This window comes from Pinus tabuliformis, chromosome 3_2 (assembly GCF_031772625.1).
Source record: "Pinus tabuliformis cultivar Carrire ecotype Pingquan chromosome 3_2, CPIR1, whole genome shotgun sequence".
Classification (NCBI taxonomy): Eukaryota; Viridiplantae; Streptophyta; class Pinopsida; order Pinales; family Pinaceae; genus Pinus; species Pinus tabuliformis.
This window is the reverse complement of record NC_142302.1, coordinates 1049306454-1049331694: the sequence shown is the minus strand read 5'-3', so window position 1 is coordinate 1049331694 and position 25241 is coordinate 1049306454. Positions and strand designations below refer to the sequence as shown.

General features: G+C 34.2%; 1 protein-coding gene across 1 annotated transcript; it reads left to right on the top strand.

Moving 5' to 3' along the window:
- Nucleotides 1-6430: 6430 nt before the first annotated feature.
- LOC149184196 (uncharacterized) lies at nucleotides 6431-7292 on the top strand. Its single transcript, XM_089418851.1, has 2 exons — nucleotides 6431-6901; nucleotides 6984-7292. Exons 1-2 carry the CDS (start codon nucleotides 6596-6598, stop codon nucleotides 7185-7187), a joined length of 510 nt encoding a protein of 169 aa, XP_089274977.1. The 5' UTR covers nucleotides 6431-6595; the 3' UTR covers nucleotides 7188-7292.
- Nucleotides 7293-25241: the final 17949 nt, after the last annotated feature.

The following is a 25241-nucleotide window of genomic DNA, read 5'->3' as shown; positions in this document are numbered from 1 at the left end:
GTGTATTCAATAAACACAAGATTTTATAATTGAGTAAATTATTGGCCATGCCTGGTGAGAGATTCGCCAAAAAATTATATATTCATATCATATTATTGATAAAATCGCCTTCCATTTTTCCTATATACCATGGAGATTCGCCTATTTATTATACATGTAAATTTAAGGGGGGTTCTTAAAATTTTCCCTGACAAATCATGGATATGGCGAGGAGTATGTTAAAGGCAAAGCTTTGCCAAATGATTATTGGCCTAAAGCTGTACACTGTGCAGCATATATTTTGAATAGGTGTCCTACAAAAGCAGTGATGAACAGAGTGTCGGAAGAAGCATGGAGTGGGAGAAAGCAAAGAGTCAGCCACATTAAAGTTTTTGGTTGTGTGGCTTATGCACACATTCCAGATCAACGAAGGAAGAAGTTGGACAACAAAGGGGAGAAATGTATTTTCATTGGATACAGTGAGGAATCCAAAGCTTACAGGTTGTATATCCCATCTATCAAGAAGTTTTTTGTGAGCAGAGATGTTCAATTCATTGAGAAGGAAGCTTGGGATGGAAGCATAGAGAAAACAGTGAATGTTAAAAACTGTTTGTCTCATGATGAAGATGATGAGGAGATGGCTGAAATACATCCCCAAATAGCAGCGCCAACACAAGGACAGCAAGGGACACCCTTGAGGAGAAATGAAAGTGCTTCTACAAGCACACCACAATGAGGAAATTCAAGTGCTTCTTCAAATACTTGTACACTAAATGATAGAGGTAAGAAGTTTAGAAATTTCAGTGACTTTTATGATGAAGGTATGAATTCTTTGTTTGCTTTATATTTTCATGTTGATGGCCCTATTCATTTCGAAGATGCAATTAAAGATAGAAAATGGATAGAAGCTATGGATGAAGAGATTAATGCCATAGAAAGAAACAAGACATGGGATTTGGTTGAACTACCAAAAGGAAAGGAGGTCATTGGAGTCAAATGGGTCTACAAGACCAAGAGTAATGCTAAAGGAAAAATAGAAAGACACAAGGCAAGGCTGGTTGTCAAAGGATATAAACAGCAGTATGGGAGAGACTATGAGAAAACTTTTGCACCAGTTGCAAGAATGGAAACAGTGAAAGCAGTGTTGTCCATAGCAGCACAAAACAAGTGGAAATTTTACCAAATGGACGTGAAGTCAGCATTCCTAAATGGAGTGTTAAAAGAGGAGGTTTACATTGAAAAACCTCTAGGCTATGAAAAGAAAGGCCAAGAACACAAAGTATGCAGATTGAATAAAGCTCTTTATGGGCTGAAGCAAGCACCAAGAGCATGGTACAATAGGATAGATTCCTATCTACTGAAAAATGGATTTGACAAATGTGAGGGAAAATCCACCCTCTACATCAAAGAAAAGGATGGTAAAATACTAATTGTTGTGTTATATGTTGATGATGTTATTTTCACAGGTAATGATGATTATCTTATTGAAAACTTCAAAACAGTCATGAAAGAAGAATTTGAAATGACTGACATGGGTTTCCTGAGATACTTCTTAGGAATAGAAGTAGATCAAAATGAAAATGGAATTTTTATTTCACAAGCAAAATATGTTAATGAGGTATTGGAAAGATTTAACATGCAGGACAGCAAAGCAGCAATCATTCCCACAGTGATGGGATTAAAACTCAACAAATAGGATAGCAACAAGGATTTTGATCCTAGTTTGTACAAGAGCATAGTTGGCAGCCTCATGTATTTGACTGCAACTAGGCCAGATATAATTTTTGCTGTTAGTTTAATTTCCAGATTCATGGAGAGGCCAAAAGAAGCACATTGGCAGGCAGCAAAAAGGATTCTGAGGTATGTCAAAGGTACTAAAAGGTTTGACATTTTATATACTACTTCAGAATCTTCAGATTTAGTTGGATACACCGATAATGATTGGGCTGGAAGTGTAGATGATCGGAAAAGCACATCCGGTTATGTTTTTCACATGGGTTCAGGAGCCATTTCATGGGCTTCTAAAAAGCAGCCCTAAAAAGCAGCCTATTGTAGCATTGTCTACAGCAGAGGCAGAATATGTAGCAGCTAGAGCAGCAACATGTCAAGCAGTTTGGATGAGAAGAATGTTAAGTAGCTTAGGCCAAGAGCAGGCAAAAGGAACGGTGATTTTTTGTCCGCTCAGCTATTGCATTATCTAAGAATTCTATGTTTCATAAGAGAACGAAGCACATTGATACAAGGTTTCACTACATCAGGGACTTGGTAAGCAATGGAGAAATTGTTTTAAAACATTGCAGGACTCAAGAGTAGGTTGCAGACATTTTGACAAAGCCATTGGACCAGAAAAGCTTTGAATTTTTGAGGAAATGTTTGGGTATGACGATAACCCAGCAGTTGAAATTAAAGGGGAGTGCTGAAATATTAATTTCAAACTGTTGCGCGTATTTAATTCAAGAAAACTGCCAACCTCCATCGCACCGCTTTTGCTGAGCAAGTGGTTTTCCTCCGAACATACGCGATAAAACCCTGAGCTGACGCGTGTCCTCAGTGCTTTTATCAAAACCACTTTTTATCGGGAGGTAACGTTCGTTTGGTTTGGGTGAGCGATAACCGTTTGATTAAAGTGAAGAATGTCCACCGTTGATTAAAGTCAAAGCTGCGTACAAGCGTGCAGCAAACACATTGCATGAAGTTTTTTGTTGACCGCCAGTGTTTTTCCAGTAGAACATTAATGAAATTTAAAGTAGTTCGTAGAATATAAGCAAAGGTTTCAATTTTAATGTTTTTTTTATGCACGGAAGTATGACAAATTAAAAGAAAAGTATGGTCATTTTTTTGTTAAAAAAATATACGCAATGTAATATGTAAAAAATAAAAAAGCTCGTGTGTCATTTTTTTGGTTGTTGTTTAAGGAGATGCAAAGGAAGCAGAGCTCATGAAATATATACACAGAGCAGTGTTGTTCGTTGAAAAATGAAAGGGAATATGCAATAAGCAGCAACGTAAATATATCAGGTTTTTTTTGTTGAAAATAATTTTTTTTTGTTAGTTGAAAATGAAATGTAATGAGCTCCAGCATATGTAAAGAAGTTTTTTTTTGTTGAAAAGAATTTTTTTTGTTGGTTGAAAATGAAATGTAATGCGCTCCAGCATATGTAAAGAAATTTTACACAACAGTAAATGTAAAGATTTTACACACATAGTAGTGTAAAATTTTCAGAAGATACAGAGTAATTTTTTTTGAAGTTCTTGATGAATCCTTTTGTTAAGAGGATGAATTTTGTATCAGGCAATCTATTAATGAATATAAAGTTTTTATGTGTGTGAAAAACTCTGAGCTTCTCCAACGATCTATTTTTAAGCTTCCCTGTGTTAAAGATCTTATGTAAAAACAGAACATTGTTCTCTGTTCAAATTAATTTTGTTTTGAAATTTACCAGAAAATTCCCAACATGATCGAACTACATAATTGAGACAACAAACCAATGGCAAACGAACAAGAAGGGTCACAAGTTTTTGACTATCAAAATATTCCTCAAACGAGGAGATGACATAACAACTATCAAAAGTGGCAACATAACAACTATCGAAGGTGGCAACTACTAAATTGACAGAACTAAGGACTTGAAGAATAAGGAGGATTACCTATCCCTCAACAAATTAAGGAAGATTACCTATAAATTAATTTGTTTAATAAATAATTGTTTTATTAATATATTAGAGTGTGGTTAAAAGTATTATTAAAAAGACAAAAGTTTAATAATTTTTTATATATATTTTTATTAATTTTGATAAAAGTAAAAAAATGATTTGATTAATTCGAAAAAAAATTCAAACATCATTAAAAAAAGTTTAGAATTATGTTTATTAAAAGAAAAAATAAATATTATTAGATTATAATGATTTATATAATTTAAATTTAAAAAAAAAAATGATACCACAAAGTTGAACTTATTGCATTATTCCATTAAATAAATTAATAAATGTGACAATTTATTTTATGGAGCTATCCTATATGGATGGGTAGGGATATTTTATGACTCTTTATTTCTGGAGAATATTTTATGGGGTTATTAGGTATAAATTATAAAGGAGAAAAGGAAGGGAAATTAGTTTATTATTTTATATATCTATAATTTATGTTATAGAATAATTTTATAAATCGTGTTGAATTTTTTTTTAATAATTTATGGTTATATGAATAAATTAAATACGTTTCAAAAATAAGAAGTAAATTTAATTTATTAAAATTAAAATAAATATAAAAATAAAATAATTTTAGTATTCTTTTATTTTATTTTAATATTTATTTTATAAAATAAACATTTCAAAATACTTATTTATTTTTAAAATTTTAATTTTTTTTATTGATTTTATATAAATAAAAAATGATTTATTTATTATTATTATTATTATGTTTAAAATATATTTTTGAATGAATAAATTGATTCAATATTTAAGGTAATCGATTTATTAAACAATTTAAACTTATAATTTTTAAAAATTAGATTTTGTTAGAGATTTGAAATTATTCTAATTTTAATAAGTTCATATTTTAATTCGTTAGAGAAATTAATATATATGCAAATTGTATTTATCAAAATGGTCCATTTTTTTTTTCTCAAGTTATATGCAAATTGTATTTATCAAAATTGTCCATTTTACAATAAGATGTTAATTCCTTTTTTTTCTCAAGTTAAATTAAATTTGTGCCATATGGCTCCCCCGCCCACTTATTTGCTAAGGATTTGAGATCATTCTAATTCTAATAAGTTCATAATTAGATGAGGAATATATAAGCAAATTTTATCTAGCAAAATGGTCCATTTTACAACAAAATACCTAATTTATTTTTTCTCAAGTTAAAGTTTACCCATAACCTTTTTATACATGGTTAATCAAGTAAACCATCATTATCATCATCATCATCAAATGTGTGCATTGGGAAAACATTCTTGGTGTTGCAATAGTTTTTTTGGTTATATTTATGAAGCCTTCGACTATATCAACCACATTAATATTTCAATGTGGTTGTACTAATTAATATAAATAGGCATACACAAAGATGATACAATTTTATGACAGGTTGCGAAGTGCCAACTATTCATAACTGTGTAAGAAATTTATAAAATATTATTTATTTATTTTTGTGTTTAGATATCCTAAAAATTAACCAGCGAATATAGCTAAAACTCACTCCATATATGTAACCAAACCAATAAGATAAATAGTGGTGTTTTTGATGAACACCTTATAAACTAGTGAGTGATTTGTCAATCTCATTTTTGAAAAATTGATCATTACTTTACTTGATAAAGGATGGGCACAAATTTCACTAAAGCACATAACAACCCATATATGAGATTTTTTGTTGTTTCAAATGGATAAATGGATTTAGCACCCTAAAAACCCCGGGACACTTGAATTCTAGGAGTTAAACAACATAAACTCAAGTTAAAAAAAAAAAAAGTTGTTTAAAATGCATTTTTGAATGTATAAATGGATTCAACATCCTGAAAACTCTAAGAAACTTGAATTTTACCAATTAAACAACTTAAACTCAATTTTTTTTAAATCTCCACTAGATTTTGGTTAAAACCAACATAGGTCTATTAATCTAACATGAGTCGAGAGGGATCCAATTTCTTCACGTCCAAATTTTTTAATAAGCCAACATTATTTAAATGTTTTGTATAGTTATTTTTTTTTTTGAGATTTTGAGATTTTTTTTTGGCCAACATGAGTAAAATTTCAATTTTGATGAATGGACATCCTTACACATCATAATGGGCAGTGGAATGCTCGGCCCAATTAACCAGAGAAAATATCATTTGGTCTATAATTTAGACTACATCAAAATTTAATATATTAAAATAAATTTAAATTTATAAAAATAATATTTTTAATATAAATTTATTTAATTTTAGTATTTAAATAAATTTAAATTTATAAAAATAATATTTTTAATATAAATTTATTTAATTTTAGTATTTAAACATAATTTTTTGAGAAAAAAATTATTTTTGAATTTTATTTTATAAAATAAAATTGTGGATGTTGATAAACTTTCTAAATCGTTTATTTTTGTGGGAAAAAATATTATTTAATCTTTTAGTTAAACTACTAGTATTTGCAGATTAAAAAACTTATGATAACTTATGATTTTTAAAAATTTTGGTGAAAATTGATAAAACGAAATGTTAGGAAAAAATATTATTTAATCTTTTTAGTTAAACCACTGATATAAAAAATAGTGATTGTTTCCTGGACCAAAGATAGTTTGTATAATTTGAAGTGAATGTCTAAAATAGACTGAAATAAATAATGGAAGATATTAAATGGCTGTAGAATAAACTGAAATAAAGATAATAGTGTTCTTAGGGGTGGCTTGCGAAGTCTCAGCTACTTATAATTGGATAAGGAATTAAATAAAATATTTATTTATTTATTTTATTGCCCTGGCATTTCATTGGCCCAGAATTAAAAATTTTCTGCAGCTTGATCGGCTACTAAAATTTCCAATACCGATGGCATCGGATCCACTGTTTTTTTCGAGAATCCTTCCTCTCTGTACATCCAGGTAGTGGCCGTGGTCCTTCTCCTGCAAGGAATTATGATGGGATTGATGGAATTCAAACGCATTAATCTCAAATATTCTAAATTTGCCAATTCCAACACGAGTTCTTCATCTACCCAAATACCCAGCAAGCTGGGAATGTTCGTTGCCTATGCGCCCGCCTTCTTGATTTGCATATTAGTTCTCTTCAGCAAATTAGACTGGCCCCATGCAAGCACTGCACTTCACAAATTGGGTCTCCTGCAGCTTTCAACAAGTTTGAATCTCCAGAGAGAAGTAGAGTCCCGTTTTCTCATCGTGGTTACTGCTCTTGCCATTCATTTCCTGAAGCGAGTTATGGAGGTATGTATTTTTGAATAGAATTGTCTATATCTAGATAACTCTGTTTCAAGCAGATTCTAATATATATATGAGAGCATAACAGGTCCTGTTTATTCATCGTTACTCTGGAGGTATGACCATCGATATATTTGTTTTCCTACCCTTGGCCTACATTTTTATAGTTGGCAATCTGCTTTATGATATGCAACTCTCTGCGGAGTACCTGGGTCGTCCATCTGTGAACTTGATACCCTTGGGAATACTTCTGTTCATTGTGGGTATCACTGGGAACTTCTATCACCATTAGTTGCTGTCGAAGCTTCGCAAGGATGGACAGAAACTGTACTGTATTCCCCAAGGAGGGCTATTTAGGTATGTAGTTTGCCCCCATTTCTTTTTCGAGCTTATTGAATTCATGGGCATAGCTTTCATCTGCCAGACTCCGTTGGCTGTCTGTGTAGTTGCCATGATGTTCTTTGCTTTTTTGGGTAGAAGCATATCGACCAAGTCATGGTATATGAAAAAGTTTGAGGACTTCCCTAGTAACCGAAAGGCTCTGATTCCTTTCCTCGTGTGACACAGTGCCATTAAGGTCCTCAGACTGGCTAATCTTTACTGCTGTTTAAGGCCTTAAATTTGGCAGTGGGTACTTAAGTTGCCATCATGTAATGAGAAAAGCTAGTTTACAGAACTTCAATTGTTCCTGTCATGACTTGATTGGATCATATACAATTTAATATTTGTGTGCTTGAACAGAAATTCACATAGCTGTGATTTGATCTGATCATATGTGTTTGGACCCAAAATTTTACATTGGCAAAATTATGTTTACCTAGGCATGTGGTCTCTGAGTGAAGGTAATAACAAGACCCACAATCATGATATATGAAAAAGATTTTGAGGAATTTCTGATTCCTTTCTTTACGTGACATACTGTCATTAAGTTCCTCGATTTGGCTGATTTTATTGCTGACCCTAAATGTGGCAGTAGGTAACTTGGTGGGTTTAAATGGTTGTGATTTGATTTAATTCATGCAATTAATATGTGTAGGTTATACCCAAAATTTGACAAAAGTATGATTTTATTTGTTTGGAATTTGAAACTAAATGTTTATATTGGTATATTATGTTTGCATCTATCTCTTGGTACGTGGGCTCTGTGTAAGACTCCTAAGTCAATGTTGTAATATTTTACAATAGGTTTAACGGATGTAAAAGCTATATATAAGTAGGATCCAGTTTAAAAGGTTACAGTGCATCTTCTGGTTATCCAACTCCGAAAGATGACAACCTTGTTATACGACTCTGAAAGATGATTCAGATTCATTTGAATGACGCTGCAAAGTACAAACTGTCTCAGTGATCCAAATGGCTCTATGAGGTTCACTGGATTATTGTGCTTGGATACAAATGTAATGAACCTCAAATGGCTACCTCTGTACGATCTATGACAATCCAGAAAATGTAAACCAGGAAGCCATCCTAAAGATCCGCTCATGGCTCCAGAGTCCCAGTGAATTTTATGCTGTATCTAAATCAGTTCATAACTTGATGGAAACTCTTCACATAAAACTAACAAATCCTTATAAATGGTTTTAGAAATTATTTTTTAAGTCCCCAGCCTAGCATTTCCAATCCAGAAAAATAGTGGAAATTACTTCATGATTTTGGCAAAAGTCTGGCAGAAATTTTTGGAAATTTGGCATACAGCTGTGAAGCTTCAAGATTTCGAGTGTACAGTGCCTTTTGATGTTGCTGAAACCATTTTCACCGTAAACAATTATTCAAACACTCCAATCAATTTTTTTAAAATAAAAATGACCAAATTCCAATAAAAATTAATTTTCTAGACGAATATGTAGCCTCCCTAGACTAGGCCTTTCCATGGTATGCAGTGCTCTCAATGTCCGTCTCAGGGGTTTTTCAGGGTGCTGAATCCAAATCTGCAGTTAAAAAACCATTTTAGTTGCAACAAATCAAGATTTAACCTCAATTTCTTCCGCCGGATTCCGTCACCCGAATCTCCAAAAATTCGCATTATAGACAACTCCTTTTCATAATGCAGTTGTCTATAATGAGACTTTTTGGAAGCCTTTCCAGTGGGTTTTTCCGATCAAAATCGGGTAGCAATTTATTGGAATCCCAAGTTTGATAGCTAGTTTCTGCACAATCAAAGCGTCTCAGGGGTTTTTCAGGGTGCTGAATCCAAATCTGCAGTTAAAAAACCATTTTAGCTGCAACAAATCAAGATTTAACCTCAATTTCTTCCGCCGGATTCCGTCACCGAAATCTCTAAAAATTCGCATTATAGACAACTCCTTTGATAATGTTTTGATAATGTTCTTCCTGTTCTTGGTTGTGTGACTTGAAATTATGCGTGTTTTTCATTACCATATTAAATCGCAGTAATTAACTTAATTTGACGCTCACAGTAATTAACTTAATTTGACGCTCTAATTACGCTGAAGGTGTTCTTTTAGGGGACGGATGCCCAATAACCTTCGTCGTCTATTGAAGGCCACTCACAGTTAACCATGTGTTTTCTAACTTGGCTAATCTTTTCACTGCCAACTGTCCGTCGTGTTTTCTAAGTTGGCCAACTTTTCACTGCTAGCTGATGCAAACCATCGCGCGAGCCGTCCAAACGTGTACTTCACGCTCCTCCGAATCTGTAGCAATACAATTTGCCAATGACACGGAGGTCTGTGACGAACCCTATGAACATAGGCTCATGAGAAATATGACCATCGTTGTAATTTTGAGGCCAAGAGCATCATACGTGTAGAACCTGAGCATGTTGCTTCCGCCACCGCTACCCATGATTATACCAACAAACTGATGATGATGAGACCAATTGGAAATAATACATTGCAAGTTACAAATAGAAAATCAACTTCAGTTACAAATAAATGATAGACACCAAGAGAAACCATTGCAAGTGAAGTTAAGCTAAGCATCAAGTTAGCAAGTCAGGCAAGTAAAGTTGCAATGATTAGGATTTCTACCAAGTTATGTAGCCTGATCCTCCCTTAGGTCGATGGGGAGTTCACGTCCAGGTAAAATCCAAAATATGCTTGTAAATTGAGTGGTTCACGCATGATCTATAACACTTTCAAACCTTGAGCAAACCAATCGGTCACTCTCATCACATATAAGGATATAGCTATAACTTCCACAAGACTCTTGGCATTTTTAGTGCAGGTCCAGTGATTCATGCCATATCGGATGAGCAAGATATGTGCAAGATGGGGGGGCTTTCTTCCTTGTTACCTTTTACCTATGCCATCATGTTCAAGGAAGCCCATCTCTAATTTGATTTCTTTTTCCAACTGGATTTTATTCCAAAGATGTGATCTCAGAGCTCACTTACACCAAATAAAAAATCAATGGTAGCTTCGCTTTCTGTTTGGAGAGTGTCTATGTCTCTTCCAAGCAGTGACAAAGTTCACACTGCAAAGGTCCTTAACAGGTTGGGATTGGAAGATTTCTTTGAAGGCATAATATGCTTGAGATTCTTAATAAGCTCGAAGCCCAACTTTAAATTCAGGAACTCAATCCCCTCTTTGAATGGTGAGCCTCCGTGTATAAAATATTTTATTCCGCAATTTCGAGGTTGTGGCATCAAGAGAGATTGCCATTGTTTTACACAAGGCCACCAAGAGATCCCGAAACAGGTTTTTCATCTTTTAAATTCATTTTGTTTTGATGTAATGAAAACTATTTAGAGTTTCAGTGCCTCAGGAAATCATTAGTTCAACATCTCGTTCTTGATTGAAAGCTTTGTATTTTTTCTCTAAATTTCATTCTGAACACATTATTTTCTTTTGTATGTAATAATTTATTGATTCGATTACATGAAAGATAGTTACAATTTCATTGCCTTGTGAGATAATAATTCAACATCTCCTTGTTTGAAATCCCATTATGGTTTCATTAAACTACTAAATCTTGAATACATAATAGCGGGAAAAAAACTATTTTTTGGATTATTGAAGAACATCAATCATGTCCTTAAAAACAACTTATGGGTACACAGATTCTTGCCCTGGTCTGCCCTCGAGATTGCTTCTTATCATGGTCTACCCCGCCTGAATGACATATCTGCAAAAGGGACAATGCCAGGTTTAAATATCTCCTGATTTGTGTGGAATGATTATTCCTGAGATCTGGCAATTATGTGGTGCAGACCTCAACCTCAGTGCATGTTTCTTAAAGCATCTCCCAAAAATATTGATACAGTAGATATTTTCTTTGCCACTTGGATCTTTCTCCTAATCATTCCTCAATATATCTACATGTTGATTATAGTTAAACAAAAGAACTTCATATGTAAGTTTTTTCTCTTCAGAATGTGCCTTCTTTGATTGTTTGACTTGTACGTAAGGGTACTCCTCAAAAATCAGGAGTGGAGAGATTGACAAGTGAAAGAATATAATGTTCAAATGGGATCCTACCCTGTTTAACAATCATGGCAAGCATGTCTCGAGGGTTATCTTATTTGGTCGAGTTTTCGCCATTAAAACATTTTTGTTATTGAAAGCTCCTTAGTTGAGGTAACACGAAGTGCTCTTTTGGAGTAGTACAGGGAAATATTGGAAGTAAGGGTTAAAACACTTCACAACAATATGAATTAATTTCTAAATTTTTAAATACATTATATTTTTCAATGTAATGATATTTTCTTTTGAAATAATATATATATATATATATATGAAATTTCAAATCAAATTAAGAAGACTGTTATATATAATCTTTACTTAATAACATGAACAATTAAAAAATGATAAATATTTTAAAAATAGTAAGTAAAAATTAATAAATGGTAATCTTTTCATCACTCCAAAATTATTATAGCTAGCAATTGCACAAAATGTTGTGAAGGAAACATGTCAGTAATGTTGGAAAGAGTAGCATTAACAATGAAAGTGTTACTTGCAACATCTGGAGCAAATCAAGGATGCACTTAATACAAAAAACCAATTCAACAATTTGAAGCATTGTGAAAGCATACAAAAGATTAAGAACTTTGTTTCTTTGTTGTATAAGTCGAATACAAAACAAAAAGGCAAAATATAAAAAATTAGTAAAATGAAACCAGAATGCATATGGGCCAACAATATTCTACCATTGGAATCTAAGTATTTTGCATTGCTTTGTCTCAATGTGGGCATCTTATCTCTTCTACTAGTAAGAATCTTGTTAGGATATAAGCTATCCAAAAAAAATCCCATCAAACAGACCACAATCCAAATTCCTCATTTGGAGTAAGTTCTCATTCTTGGGTTTGATAATAATTTTGAAGCACCAATCATACATAAACTAAATTAAAGATTTCCTACATGAAACATAATATTTCAAGGTTATCCAGAAGCAATCCCAACAAATAGACCATAATATGAATTCCTCATCTGGATCAAGTTATCATTCCTGGGCTTGATAATGAAAAAAAGTTGAGATATTTACATAATGTATAATTAGATCAGAAAAATTATTTAGACATTTTGCACACATTTTCCACTGCCTACATTCACAAAATATAAGTTTTCTCTTGAAATTAAAAAGAAGATGATATATTGACAATCAATGCTAATCAATAATAGTATCCTTAACTAACATTGTACCTTAATAAATAGTATACTAAAGGGGCATAAGAATGACATGAAGTGAAGTAGTGAAAGAATCAAATATTTTGTAACTAAACAATTTCATAAATGTCGCATAGTGTAATTAGCCTCACAAAGAAGTATATTACACCCAAGTATGTCACATCTAAACCTTTCAAACATCATCTGAAGTACAGAGGACATGTCATTCTTACATTTGCTAGTGTTCACTTTGCAAGAAGGGAATGGATGCAATAGTGCCATTGATTTTGGAGATTGGAAAGTAGCTTTTGTGGTGCTTATGATAGATTATTGATGCAACCCGGGCAAAAGGATATCATAAAATAACGGAGCCCACAACTTGTCGAACTTGGTGAATAATGGAACAAGTAATAAACGACCCGCAAAAGAAATATGTCCCTCAAAATATGCAGATAAAAATTTATAATTACAATTATGAAAGTTTACTGTGAGAAATTACTATAATTAGTTCGTCAGAAAATGTGTTATAATGAAAAGGAAGAGTTTTTGAAAATGTTATTTCCTTGGTCATGGAAGTTTCAATACTTTTAGTCATAAATGCAAGGGGAACGATGGCATATTGAACACCATTGAAGATTTATACATTGTTGAAGATGCATATATCTAGATTGCCAATCAGCTCAAATTGTTCGCAGTTTGTCATGTTCACAGTCACTATGACAAACATTTGGGTCAAGGCACAAGGATATTGTTGTCTAGTCCAAAGAGGCCTTGACATCCTTGTCTAGTGGACAACTCCTCTTCAAGGTGTTTTGTTTCTTTGATATAATGGAGATCTTGTCTTCTAAGTACGGTGAAGTGTTTTTCTTGCCAAAATCATTTTAGGCAATACTCATTTCAATGTTATACCTTGTGTCATGATTAGGATTACTATTAGGACTGATCCATCACTCTACAATGCTTCTTAATTAAACTAGTACTCCTATCATCGAAGGGAGGAGCCAATGCAAAATTAGTTTTTTCCTTCAGTCCACTAAGTAATCTAGTTGCACTATCATATGCCAAATTAAACCACAGTGATAGATACCCAATTTTAAGTCTTCCTGTAATTTTTGTTCTCCCTGTTATAACCCATCTGAAGCTCAACCAAAGCCTTTATTCTTTCTTCCTACCAACATTGTTGAAATAAAATATTTACTGAGCAGTGTCTAATATATTTCCACAAGCATTTACAAAGGGGGCAGGAGAGATATTATGAAAAAAGATTATTTATATCTTACGTAATATCTCCCGCTACCCCCAACCTCATATATTACATTATAAATCTATCAACATGAAATTTTTTAAGTTTCTAGCAAGCAACAAAATCAGGTTATTTCATCCCATCTATGAGTTCATATATCATTTGCAACAATAATAAGGTCACGACCACTAGTTCAATGTTGTGCTGAAGGCAAGGATCCAAAGGATCTGTTGTTACCTCTATAATAATTCCTTCACATGCAGAGAAAATCTAGCTGAGAACAAAATCCATGAAATATTTGGATGTATCAAGGAATCTATTTTTGAATGTTCTTATGATCTTAGCAATATCACCTTCCCTCTACAGAAGCCCCATTAACTCTGATAAATCTCTTTCTACAACAACCTTTTATATTGCAATATGAAATATTGTCTGATTAAATGACATTTAAGCATTGTACAATCTTAGTGATAATTTAAAACAAAAATTTCCACTAGAAATCATAAGCAACAAATAGAAAACTTCAGTGGAAGCCTAGATTTCACATGACACAACCAAAAGCCCTTAGTTTTTCCTACTTGAAATGAATTCCAAGGCCAATGAAGCCCTGCAATAGTTTACATAACTTACACCTTAAGTCATTCAAACTTATGATGATAACTGTGCATCAACATCTTTTGTCATGTGTCAAAATGGGAATCATTATAAAGTTAATTTAGATAAATGGTATTTTGGCTTCTCATTGCCAAACATAACAATCTACATGAAGCAAGAATGAGACAACGACCAACAATATGTTCCATTTTTGACAATATCTCCAATCAATAACATAAATGTAAGAAAGAGTGCATAAATTATAGCTCTGAACCACAACATGACAAATAGATGATTCCAGTTGAAAGCAAGATATTCAAATCATAAATTTAATTTCAGTCATGACAACATTTCCATGCATCTTGTAAGGAAATTTGAATTCTAAAATACAACTCAACATAACAATTACAAGTTCCAAATGAACCCTTAAATGATGAAAGTGTTGAAAATGTAAAAAAGGTCCTTACCTTACAGACCCTAAGATGGAAGCAGAGATGTATATAAGCTTATGGCTGAATACGACATATATGTTGAATCCTGAGAAGACAATTTATCTTCATTGGATCTCTGATTTATACAACAAATTTCCCCTGTGATCTCTTTCCAACATGTTATGAAACCAGCTCAAGAAAAGATAGAAAAGATAGATCAACGCCTTAGAATTCAGCCTCTTCGAGGGGGAAACCTCCTTTACATTACATAAATGAACAATTCTTGCATGATACAAATGAAAAGACCTCCTTTCTATATATAGGAGTCTAAGGGGTTATAACATAATCAGAGCCGACATAACAATAATAATGTAAGGGCACAATAATAACAATAGTGGGCTTCTATGTGGCACAATAGTAACAATATGGGCACTACATGGGTACATCAATATAATAAGTGGGTTATACTAACAACAATAGGGGGTTACACTAGTAGTATAGGGGCCTAACATGCCCCTCTCCTTCAAAAAGCGTTGTCCTCAACGCTTGAGTAGTTCTTGATGCTTCTGTATAAAATTCTTGTCCTCCCATGTGTAATATTCAGTGGGTAAGTTCTTCCACTTGATGAAATACTCTGAAATTGATCGATTTCGTAGCTGTCGGGTTCTTGTTTCTGTGACTGCTCCAGGTTCCAATATGATTTTTCCTTCCTCTTCAATTTTTGACAATATTGCTTGAATTGGGATCTTTTGCAACTTTTGAATAAGTGGCCATACTTCTTCGTCCTTCTTCCATTCATCCCTTGCTTCGTTTATCCAATTTGGTTGTATAATATAAATGGCAAAAAACAATGCTTCCACATCCTCATCCTTGAAGAGTATTCTCATTCGGTAAGGTCGCCATTTTTTAAGTGCATGTAGTATTTCCAACATTTCCTTCTCATAAATAGCTTGCTTGAGATGTAGCAGTAAAAATACCCAATCACCTACATCAAAACATTTTTCACTACGATGTTGATCTACCTGTTGTTTCGTTTGATTTTGCACCGAAGTGGCATTATCCTTTAAAAGTTGGAGAACTTGTTGTTGATGCTCGATGTGATCTTTCTCTGCTTGAACCTTTTTCTTCTTGATATGTCCTTCTATCTTGAGAGTTTGAGGAGTGGTAATTCTTTCCAATGCTTTACAAGATATGGTCTGATTCATTTCTTCTTTCTCTGGGGTGGTGTCCTGGCGTATATCCTCTTCTTTTGATGTTTCTTGATCCTTTTCTTCCTCCTCTTCATATTCTATGTAAAATAATTTCTTCTCAACACACCTATGACCTTTAGTGCATTTGCTATCACAATTGTAACAAAGCTCTTTTTCTCTTTTTTCTTCCAATTGTTGTGGTGTAACCCTTGTAGGTTGTGGAAGGCTCGGAGAACCAACACTTCCATCTTTATAGTTGTGAGGGGTATGCTTCTTGGTTTCCATAATTTTTCTTTCAGTTATGTCACAAAGCCCTTTTACTCTTTCCAATTGTTGTGGTGTTGCTCTAAAGAAGGTGTTGCTCTAAAGAAGGTTTTGCTCTTTGTATCCTCATAATGTGCTATCATTTCCTCCGTGAAAATTGACCATGTAACAAGTTTTTTACGAGAACAAAGCCCTTCATACCATAAAAATTGATCTGGTTCTAAATATGAAGATGCAATACATACCTTTTGTAACAGTTGTACACCATGTAGATCAAAATTGCTCCATTTGAAGTATCCAATTTACCGGATCCTTGCCATCAAACTTCCTCATCTTGCTTTTTCTTGATTTTAGGAGCTCGACCTTGAAACGACTGTAACTCTGTACTTTTCAATCACCTAGTTCTGAATTTGTGACCTGAAGTAGCCCTCTGTGTCCTCTTTCCAATGCCACAAGTCTGACCCAAATTGGATTCTCCAAGAAAGAGTTATGCACAATCTCCCGCAGTGACCTGATTATAGACTAGTTCAGTAGAGCGAACTTGTATGAAGTACCATGTGTCACTATTTCAACCTTTGACTCTGAAAAATATATAGAAGAAAACTAAAGTCCGTCCTCTTTCTGTACCTTCTTACGAAATTTCAATCCGATGCTCAGAAAGAAAGTTATGACGATTTTCCCCAGGTCACCTGTTTTGAGTGTAATTCAGGAGTCTGCAAAAATGCCAACTTCCTCAGATCATATCTCCGAAAATATCGTGCGAAAAGCTCTGAAATTCGGACCCACGGTTCAGCGCCAATTCTTCTCAAATGGGTGTTTTTTGCGACTTCTGAAACGTCACAGAAAAAAATTTATAGCGAAAATGCCACGATGACCTGTTTGGAGCAGCGAAACCCTAGAATCCAAAGCTCTGATACCAAATGTTATGAAACCAGCTCAAGAAAAGATAGAAAAGATAGATCAACGCCTTAGAATTCAGCCTCTTCGAGGGGGAAACCTCCTTTACATTACATAAATGAACAATTCTTGCATGATACAAATGAAAAGACCTCCTTTCTATATATAGGAGTCTAAGGGGTTACAACATAATCAGAGCCGACATAACAATAATAATGTAAGGGCACAATAATAACAATAGTGGGCTTCTATGTGGCACAATAGTAACAATATGGGCACTACATGGGTACATCAATATAATAAGTGGGTTATACTAACAACAATAGGGGGTTACACTAGTAGTATAGGGGCCTAACACAACACATCTGAAATGGGGTTCTTTTCATGAAGATACAACATCCTTTCTAATTTTAGTTGTGTCAACTGTCCTCTAGCCAAATTACTCTTGCACAGAAACTTATTAGGCATGTGTTGTCTTGTTACAGAGTAACCTTAAACCCCTTTTTGTGAGGTAAAATAGGTATATGGGATGCTAGGGAACTTATAAGACTTGATACCTCTAGCCCACTTTCAACCATTGCTAACATCAAATCACTAAAATTTCACATAATCTTTGCCCCTTCCCCAATAGGCTCCTCTTCTTCCTTGCTTGTATCATCTTTTCATCATTCATCAGTTATTTAAAAAAAAAATCATTGTTTGGTCTCAAGGTTCATCCTACAAACCTAAGTTGTCGAAATCATAGCATTGACATGAGCATGTGCTATACAGTTTCAGAATCCTAATCCTTGGTTCCAAACCCTTAATACAACTAAATTGTTATCTGAGTCAATATATGTAGCCACTTACATACACTATTGTGTATGATGTAAATAATTCCCAGGTCATGATAAATGCTCTATGTGAATACCTTGTCTAGTGGATAACTCCTCTTCAAGGTCTTATGTTTCTTTGATATAATGGGGATCTTGTCTTCTAAGTATGGTGAAGTGCTTTTTCTGCTTTGTGTCATGATTAGTGTTATTGTTAGGACTTCTCCAACACTCTACAATGCTTCTTAATTAAACTGGTACTCCTATCATCTAAAGGGGGAGCCAATGCAAAATTAGTTTTTTCCTTCAGTCTAGTGAGTGCTCTGGTTGCACTATCATATGCCCAAATTAGACCATAGTGATACATACCCAAATTTAAGTCTTCTTATAATTTTTGTTCTCCCTGTTATAACCCATCTCAAGCTCAACCAAAGCCTTTATTCTTTCTTCTTGTCATCATTGCTCAAATAAAATATGTACTTATTAGTGTCTAATATATTTGCACAACCATTTACAAAGTAGGTGGGGTAGATATTACGCAAAAAAATGATTTATATTCTGCATAATATCTCCCCCCAACCAAACCTCAAATAATTGCATTATAAATTTTTTAGCATGACAACCCAAAAGCAACCCTCACTATAAGATATATATATATATATATATATATATATATATATATATATATATATATATATAGTTCTCCAAATGCATATACCTTACATATACATACAAAATTGAAACATGGTGGAGATAAAATGTTGTATTTCGAACTAAGCATAGGATGAATGGCAGCGTGATTCTGTAGGAATATTAGGTTACTTTCCTTTTTTGAAGTCTACATATCGGTTCCTTGAAGAAATCTAACATTTCTACCAGTCACTTCTTCTCTGACGCCACTCAATGGTATTCCACTATCAACAATTTTTCCAATTGAAATTAAAAACCATAAAATTTACCCATAAAAAAAAAAAAAAAAACATTTGTTATTGCAAACTAAATAATAACTCAAAAACAATACAACACTTCTATTAAACCAAAAAAAAATCCCCAATGCAACCAAAATTTACTTTCCAAAGGAAAATCATTGCATGTTATGTTGTAAAAGAATGGTGAAGAAGGTTGCTCAACCATACTGATATCACCCAAACACATGTAAATAACCGAGCAGAGGTTTCTATACAAGGACCAAGTACAATACCATTTTGCTCATGAACAGTTAAAAGAAGGCATTGTGTCCAATGTAGTTTTGTTAAACCTAGAAGCAAAATCTACTTCAACTTGATGCAGTTCACTTATATTGATGAACTTTCGCTAATAGTAGTCGGTTGGAATTGGAAAAAATGCATGTAACCAATAGTGATGGTGTTATTTCCCACGGGAGCCACTCCTTGATGTGAAGGTCACAAATTTAAAACTCTGTGGACAAAAATCCATTCATGTTAAAAGCTGGTGTGGCCCAGGTCGGGTGTGATCCCTAGGGGATTTTAACAGCTTAGATGCCCCTAGATTGTGGCTTCTCAAACCATATATAACACCTACTTTTCAAGCCATATATCAAACCTAATGTAATATTTGACGAACTCAGACCACTTGACAGACCAAAAAAAATAGTGTTGGCGTTATTATATATAATGAGGAACGAAAAATTCAAAATTGAACATCACGAAACTTTGTAAATTTTAAAATTGATCATCCCAAAGCATGGTTTGGTGAAGGATCTTCTAAAATAAAATAGAATATATTAGATATCATTTTGGGATTCAACTGCGTTAAGTAAGATCATTCACGTATGACCATTTCCATGAGAGGTAGTCGTAACTGACTAATTTCTCATGATTTTTGAATAGTTCACTTAGCACTCATTGCATCGGGTGATGCTCACAGGGGTGAAGAAGTGGGATTGAAACTAGTGAAATGTGGAGAACGAATCACATAGCATCAATCATCACTTCCGGGGCTTGCACCCGGTAACCAGGACTTCCCAGGAGGTCACCCATCCCAGAACTCCTCTGGCTCGAGCGCGCTTAACTGTGGAGTTTTTCCCCACAATCAAGCCCACTTAGCTTGCTACCCCATTTGCAAAACCTTAGCAAGTATTGTGCCTCATGAACCATTCAAGTAGAGATCCCTTGACTCTTTTTGAATTTAAGTATGGGGGTTTTACGCAGTGCATTATATTAGATATCATTTTGGGATTCAACTGCGTTAAGTAAGATCATTCACGTATGACCATTTCCATGAGAGGTAGTCATAATTGACTAATTTCTCATGATTTTTGAATAGTTCACTTAGCACTCATTGCATCGGGTGATGCTCACAGTGGTGAAGAAGTGGGATTGAAACTAGTGAAATGTGGAGAACGAATCACATAGCATCAATCATCACTTCCGGGGCTTGCACCCGGTAACCAGGACTTCCCAGGAGGTCACCCATCCCAAAACTCCTCTGGCTCAAGCGCGCTTAACTGTGGAGTTTTTCCCCACAATCAAGCCCACTTAGCTTGCTACCCCATTTGCAAAACCTTAGCAAGTATTGTGCCTCATGAACCATTCAACTAGTTTCAATCCCACTTCTTCACCCCTGTGAGCATCACCCGATGCAATGAGTGCTAAGTGAACTATTCAAAAATCATGAGAAATTAGTCAGTTATGACTACCTCTCATGGAAATGGTCATACGTGAATGATCTTACTTAACGCAGTTGAATCCCAAAATGATATCTAATATAATGCACTGCGTAAAACCCCCATACTTAAATTCAAAAAGAGTCAAGGGATCTCTACTTGAATGGTTCATGAGGCACAATACTTGCTAAGGTTTTGCAAATGGGGTAGCAAGCTAAGTGGGCTTGATTGTGGGGAAAAACTCCACAGTTAAGCGCGCTTGAGCCAGAGGAGTTCTGGGATGGGTGACCTCCTGGGAAGTCCTGGTTACCGGGTGCAAGCCCCGGAAGTGATGATTGATGCTATGTGATTCGTTCTCCACATTTCACTAGTTTCAATCCCACTTCTTCACCCCTGTGAGCATCACCCGATGCAATGAGTGCTAAGTGAACTATTCAAAAATCATGAGAAATTAGTCAGTTACGACTACCTCTCATGGAAATGGTCATATGTGAATGATCTTACTTAACGCAGTTGAATCCCAAAATGATATCTAATATAATGCACTGCGTAAAACCCCCATACTTAAATAGAATATAATTTATAAAAGAATTGTAAGTATACAATTAAATTTGAATTTTCATCATTCCTGAGCACATTTGACCACATTTAGGATGGATTGAAAGTTCATTCTGTTCAAATGAATGGTTAATTGACTTGTTGCTTTTGCATAATTTTAATAAGTCAATAATAAAAACAAGGGGAGAACAACATGTAATAAAACTATTGTATTTTGACAAGTAGACGAAAAAACATTTATGAAGCCCACGGGGCTTTGGATTGATGGTGAATGGGTGCACTGTTAAGGCACTCCTTGCGATAGGTCACTGGTTCAAATCCCCCGTGGGTTCTTACCTACCAAAAAGAAAAAGAAAAAACATTTATGAAAACAAAAACGGAAAAATTAAGATTAAAAAGGCAATACCACCTTTCAACAAGGCCTTCAATTCGGTACCAATCAAAGATACATAAAATGAGAGGTATGGAAATGTACATAAAATGAAAGTGGTTTTCCTCTTGTAGATAAATGGAAAAATAGAACCCCATTCCATGCAGAAGACGGTTAAGCTTCTATTCGTGATAACATTCGGCTCCATTATAGGTTGATATCACCTGGAGAATATGCTCGTTACAAACCTGGAACATCAAAAAGGACGGGTTAGCTTGTTCCACAATGAAATTTAGATCTTAAATAAGCGACTTGGGTATCCACACTAAACATCAATAACATTTTGTTAACATAAATCATGCATTGGAAAGAAGGGCTATTGGGTGTGGAGATGAAAATGATAGTTACACTATATTGTTTGAGGCTAGCAAGTTTCTCGTTGTTTCTTCTTAACTTTCAGAGAAGGTCTTGAGTTCGAAACCTCTTTAAACTTGGAGTTTCTGATGTTAACCATATATTCCAGTGCTTCTATTATGATTTTCAATTTGTTATTACTGACATTAGTTAGCGTAAATATTGCTTTTTAATGAAGGTTGCAATGGCGCACTTTTCAACTAACTTCAATGTTGGATGTAATAACTCATGAAAAGTAACATGAATTTGTATCGTGAGATAACCCTCTATTGTGACAGTAAAATTTCGGCAAAAAAATGAATAGAAAAAGAAAGATGATTCATAACCTAACAATCCTTGCATGCTTTGCATTGAGCTATTAAAACATCAGAGTTATATGGCATTTCACATTTGCAGTGGTTGAAAGAAACAAACAAACTCATTAATAAGACATATTGGAGGTTAGTAGATCGAAACCCCAAAATACAAAAAATGGAAGCTAAATTTTCACACAAGATCTTGCTGACTTACACGACGACCCTATCGAGAGTGAACCCTCTCGCTGCGGCATTGTATTCAAAGTGACAAAAATAATCTTTGGAGCCAACACTATTCAGTTTGGTGTAGTTCTTGAAAGTATGCACAGTACATTTGACCTCACTTGTATCAATGTTTTGCTAATCGATATGATTCAAACAAAAAATCTCCTTCACACTGTGGAATTGGCGACGACCTCCCATATCTTGTCCTATAGAATTTGCTAAATTTGTTGGATCGTTTGTAATACTTGATCCCTTCTCAAATGTTGCAGGTTCTCTAGCCTCTTGACATTAAAGAGCTCTATATTGGATATTCATTTGAGCATAAGCTAGTGAGATCCACATTGAGCCCATCCCACCGAGGCTTTGTTGTGGGAAGCATACTTGGTTGATTTTAGACATTTCAGCCTACAAGGACATGGTCTTGGGTCTTCAAAACTTCCTTCACCATGGCAAGAGAGGAGACCACCACTGTAGTTTTCATTCCAAGAGAAAGAGACACATGAGAGGGTCATATTTCATACTGAGGTGGAAGAGAGATTCATAGGTCTTAATGAGTTAGTTAGTTAGTTAGCAACATAAATGAAGGATGTGGTGGATCCAATGGCCTAAAAAATTTCAATCGTTTAACATCAAATGACAATATCCTTTTGTGCATTGGAAGATGATTTCCCCTGACAGTGGGTAGGCTCACTCGAATGGGCATATGCTTTTACAAAGTGGTTGGCTTCTTCCATTTGGTTCACATCCTTTCCCTGAGACTTCTCCCCCATTACTCGCCCTATCTATTAGTTTTTTTCTTAGCTATTAATCTAATGACGTAGAAAACTTCAATCATCTAACATCTGATTTGATGGTGCAGACCAGTACATAGTGGCAGCTGGGGGAGTTTTTCTCAAAGGGAAACACCTTACGGCATAATTATTATATAACTTTGCTATATTCAAAAAAAATTATAATATTAAAATAAATACATAATTAGTTTCGTAATAAATAACTTTAACTTTGCTATTAGAGTTAGTTTTGAAATTTTTAAATACATTATATTTTTCTATATATATATATATATATAGAATCAAACAAAAAAAAATGTTGAAAACATTTATTTACATAAAATGATATGATAACTTCAACATTCATATTGGTTAATGCAAAACCTTTTAAATATCACAATTTAAAATAAAAACGCAATTTTAATTAATATGTTTGTTCAATAATCAATGTTTGATTAATAGTAATTTTTTGTATGTCATCGTCAATAAAGAAACTTAGAAAACATGGAAATCAATAATCCAACATCTCTTCATATGAATAATATATAGCATTTGAAATTATACTCCCTTTGTGGTATCAACTAAATAAAAGTTGTTTTAGAAACATATAAGTGCAACATATGGCATCAAAGTGACGAAGGATGACATTAATTGTTGAAAATGAAGCAAGAAAATCTCATTTTGACCTTGCCTTGATCAAACTCGAGAAAATTTGAATTTCAATATCAGCAAAAATCTTGGAGGTAGTTAACTGAGGTGACATGGCTATTTTAACTAGTTAACTTAGTAAATTCAAGTTGGAAGGCTTGAGTTTAGTTAAGCATGAGTGATTGCTAATTTGTAGCAATCTAATTTAGTTATGTTAAATTGTGTTTAGTTAAACTAGTTCCAACTGTTGGAGGAACTAGTGGAAGCTCAATTGTGCAATGTGACTTCAATATAACTCAGTGATCATCTTGTTAACTGATCAATCAACCCAAAATAGCTAATGCATGCAGAGAATTCGAGTTACCCAGTTGGGGTGGAGATTCCAAGGAAGTGTAACATCATTTGTAAACTATTTTGGAGTGTACATGTGTTGCATGTAGTCAGATGATCAACCTTGGGAATTGAGTAGTCAATTGGAGGAAAATTCCTATATATAGGGGCCTAATTCCTCAGGAATTGTGCAAGGAAATAAGGGCTCAAGCAGAGATAAAAATTGGCTAAGTCTGGGTTAGAGCTTCTCGTTGAATAGAGATATAGGTTATTCACTTGTAGGTTATGCTTAGTTGAGCAAAGCAATTGTAATACATCTCAATTCATCATATTAATGCAAGTAGGCATTGGGGTTTCTAGTAGATTGCTTTCCCTTGGAAAAATATTATGTGCATATGTGTTATTTCTCATTGCATGCTTGTGATTGATGTTCTAAATTTTGAATTACTTTCCGCAGAGCAATAGAGTAGGGTTGTGTCTTGTGATTTTGATTTAAAATTCATGAGAAATTGCAAATATACATCATAATTTTGTACATGGTATCAGAGCAACATTCACATTAGAACATGAATTTCGAAGTTATTTCTTAGGAGGTTCGAATTTGCAGTTCAGTGTAGTAGGATTTGTTCAAAGTTGGGAAGATGAGCTTCAACGAGTTGAGGCTAGAGTATGCCTTGGAAGGCAGCTCCGATTTATTGCATGGAAGGATTGCATGGAGGTGATATTGGATGACAATGGATTACTAGAATACATCAATAGAGATGTTGAAAGAACAACAAAATCTGATGCCCACAACCTCTCCCAATGGAAGAAAGATGTAGCCAAGGAGAAGTGAATAATATTGGAGGGAGTATGGGACCACATTGTCACCAATATCCACTAGAAAAAAAAAATCCTTATGCAATGTGGTAGGAATTGACAGATCTATTCCAGAATAGTAACGACTATAGGAAACTGGCACTTAAGGATAAACTTTGAACTATCAAAATGCAAAATAATGACACTATTCAAAAATATCTGAGCAGGTTCACAGGAGTTCTTGATGAGCTTGCAGGAGTTAGTGTTACTATTTTAGATGATGATTTGGTAAGCCTAGCCCTTCTAGGCC

Excerpts from the sequence above, each read along its gene's own strand:
- LOC149184196 (XM_089418851.1), top strand. The coding sequence starts at position 6,596 with ATGATGGGATTGATGGAATTCAAACGCATTAATCTCAAATATTCTAAA. Across the intron at positions 6,902-6,983 it reads TCCTGAAGCGAGTTATGGAG|GTCCTGTTTATTCATCGTTA; the intron begins GTATGTATTTTT and ends AGAGCATAACAG.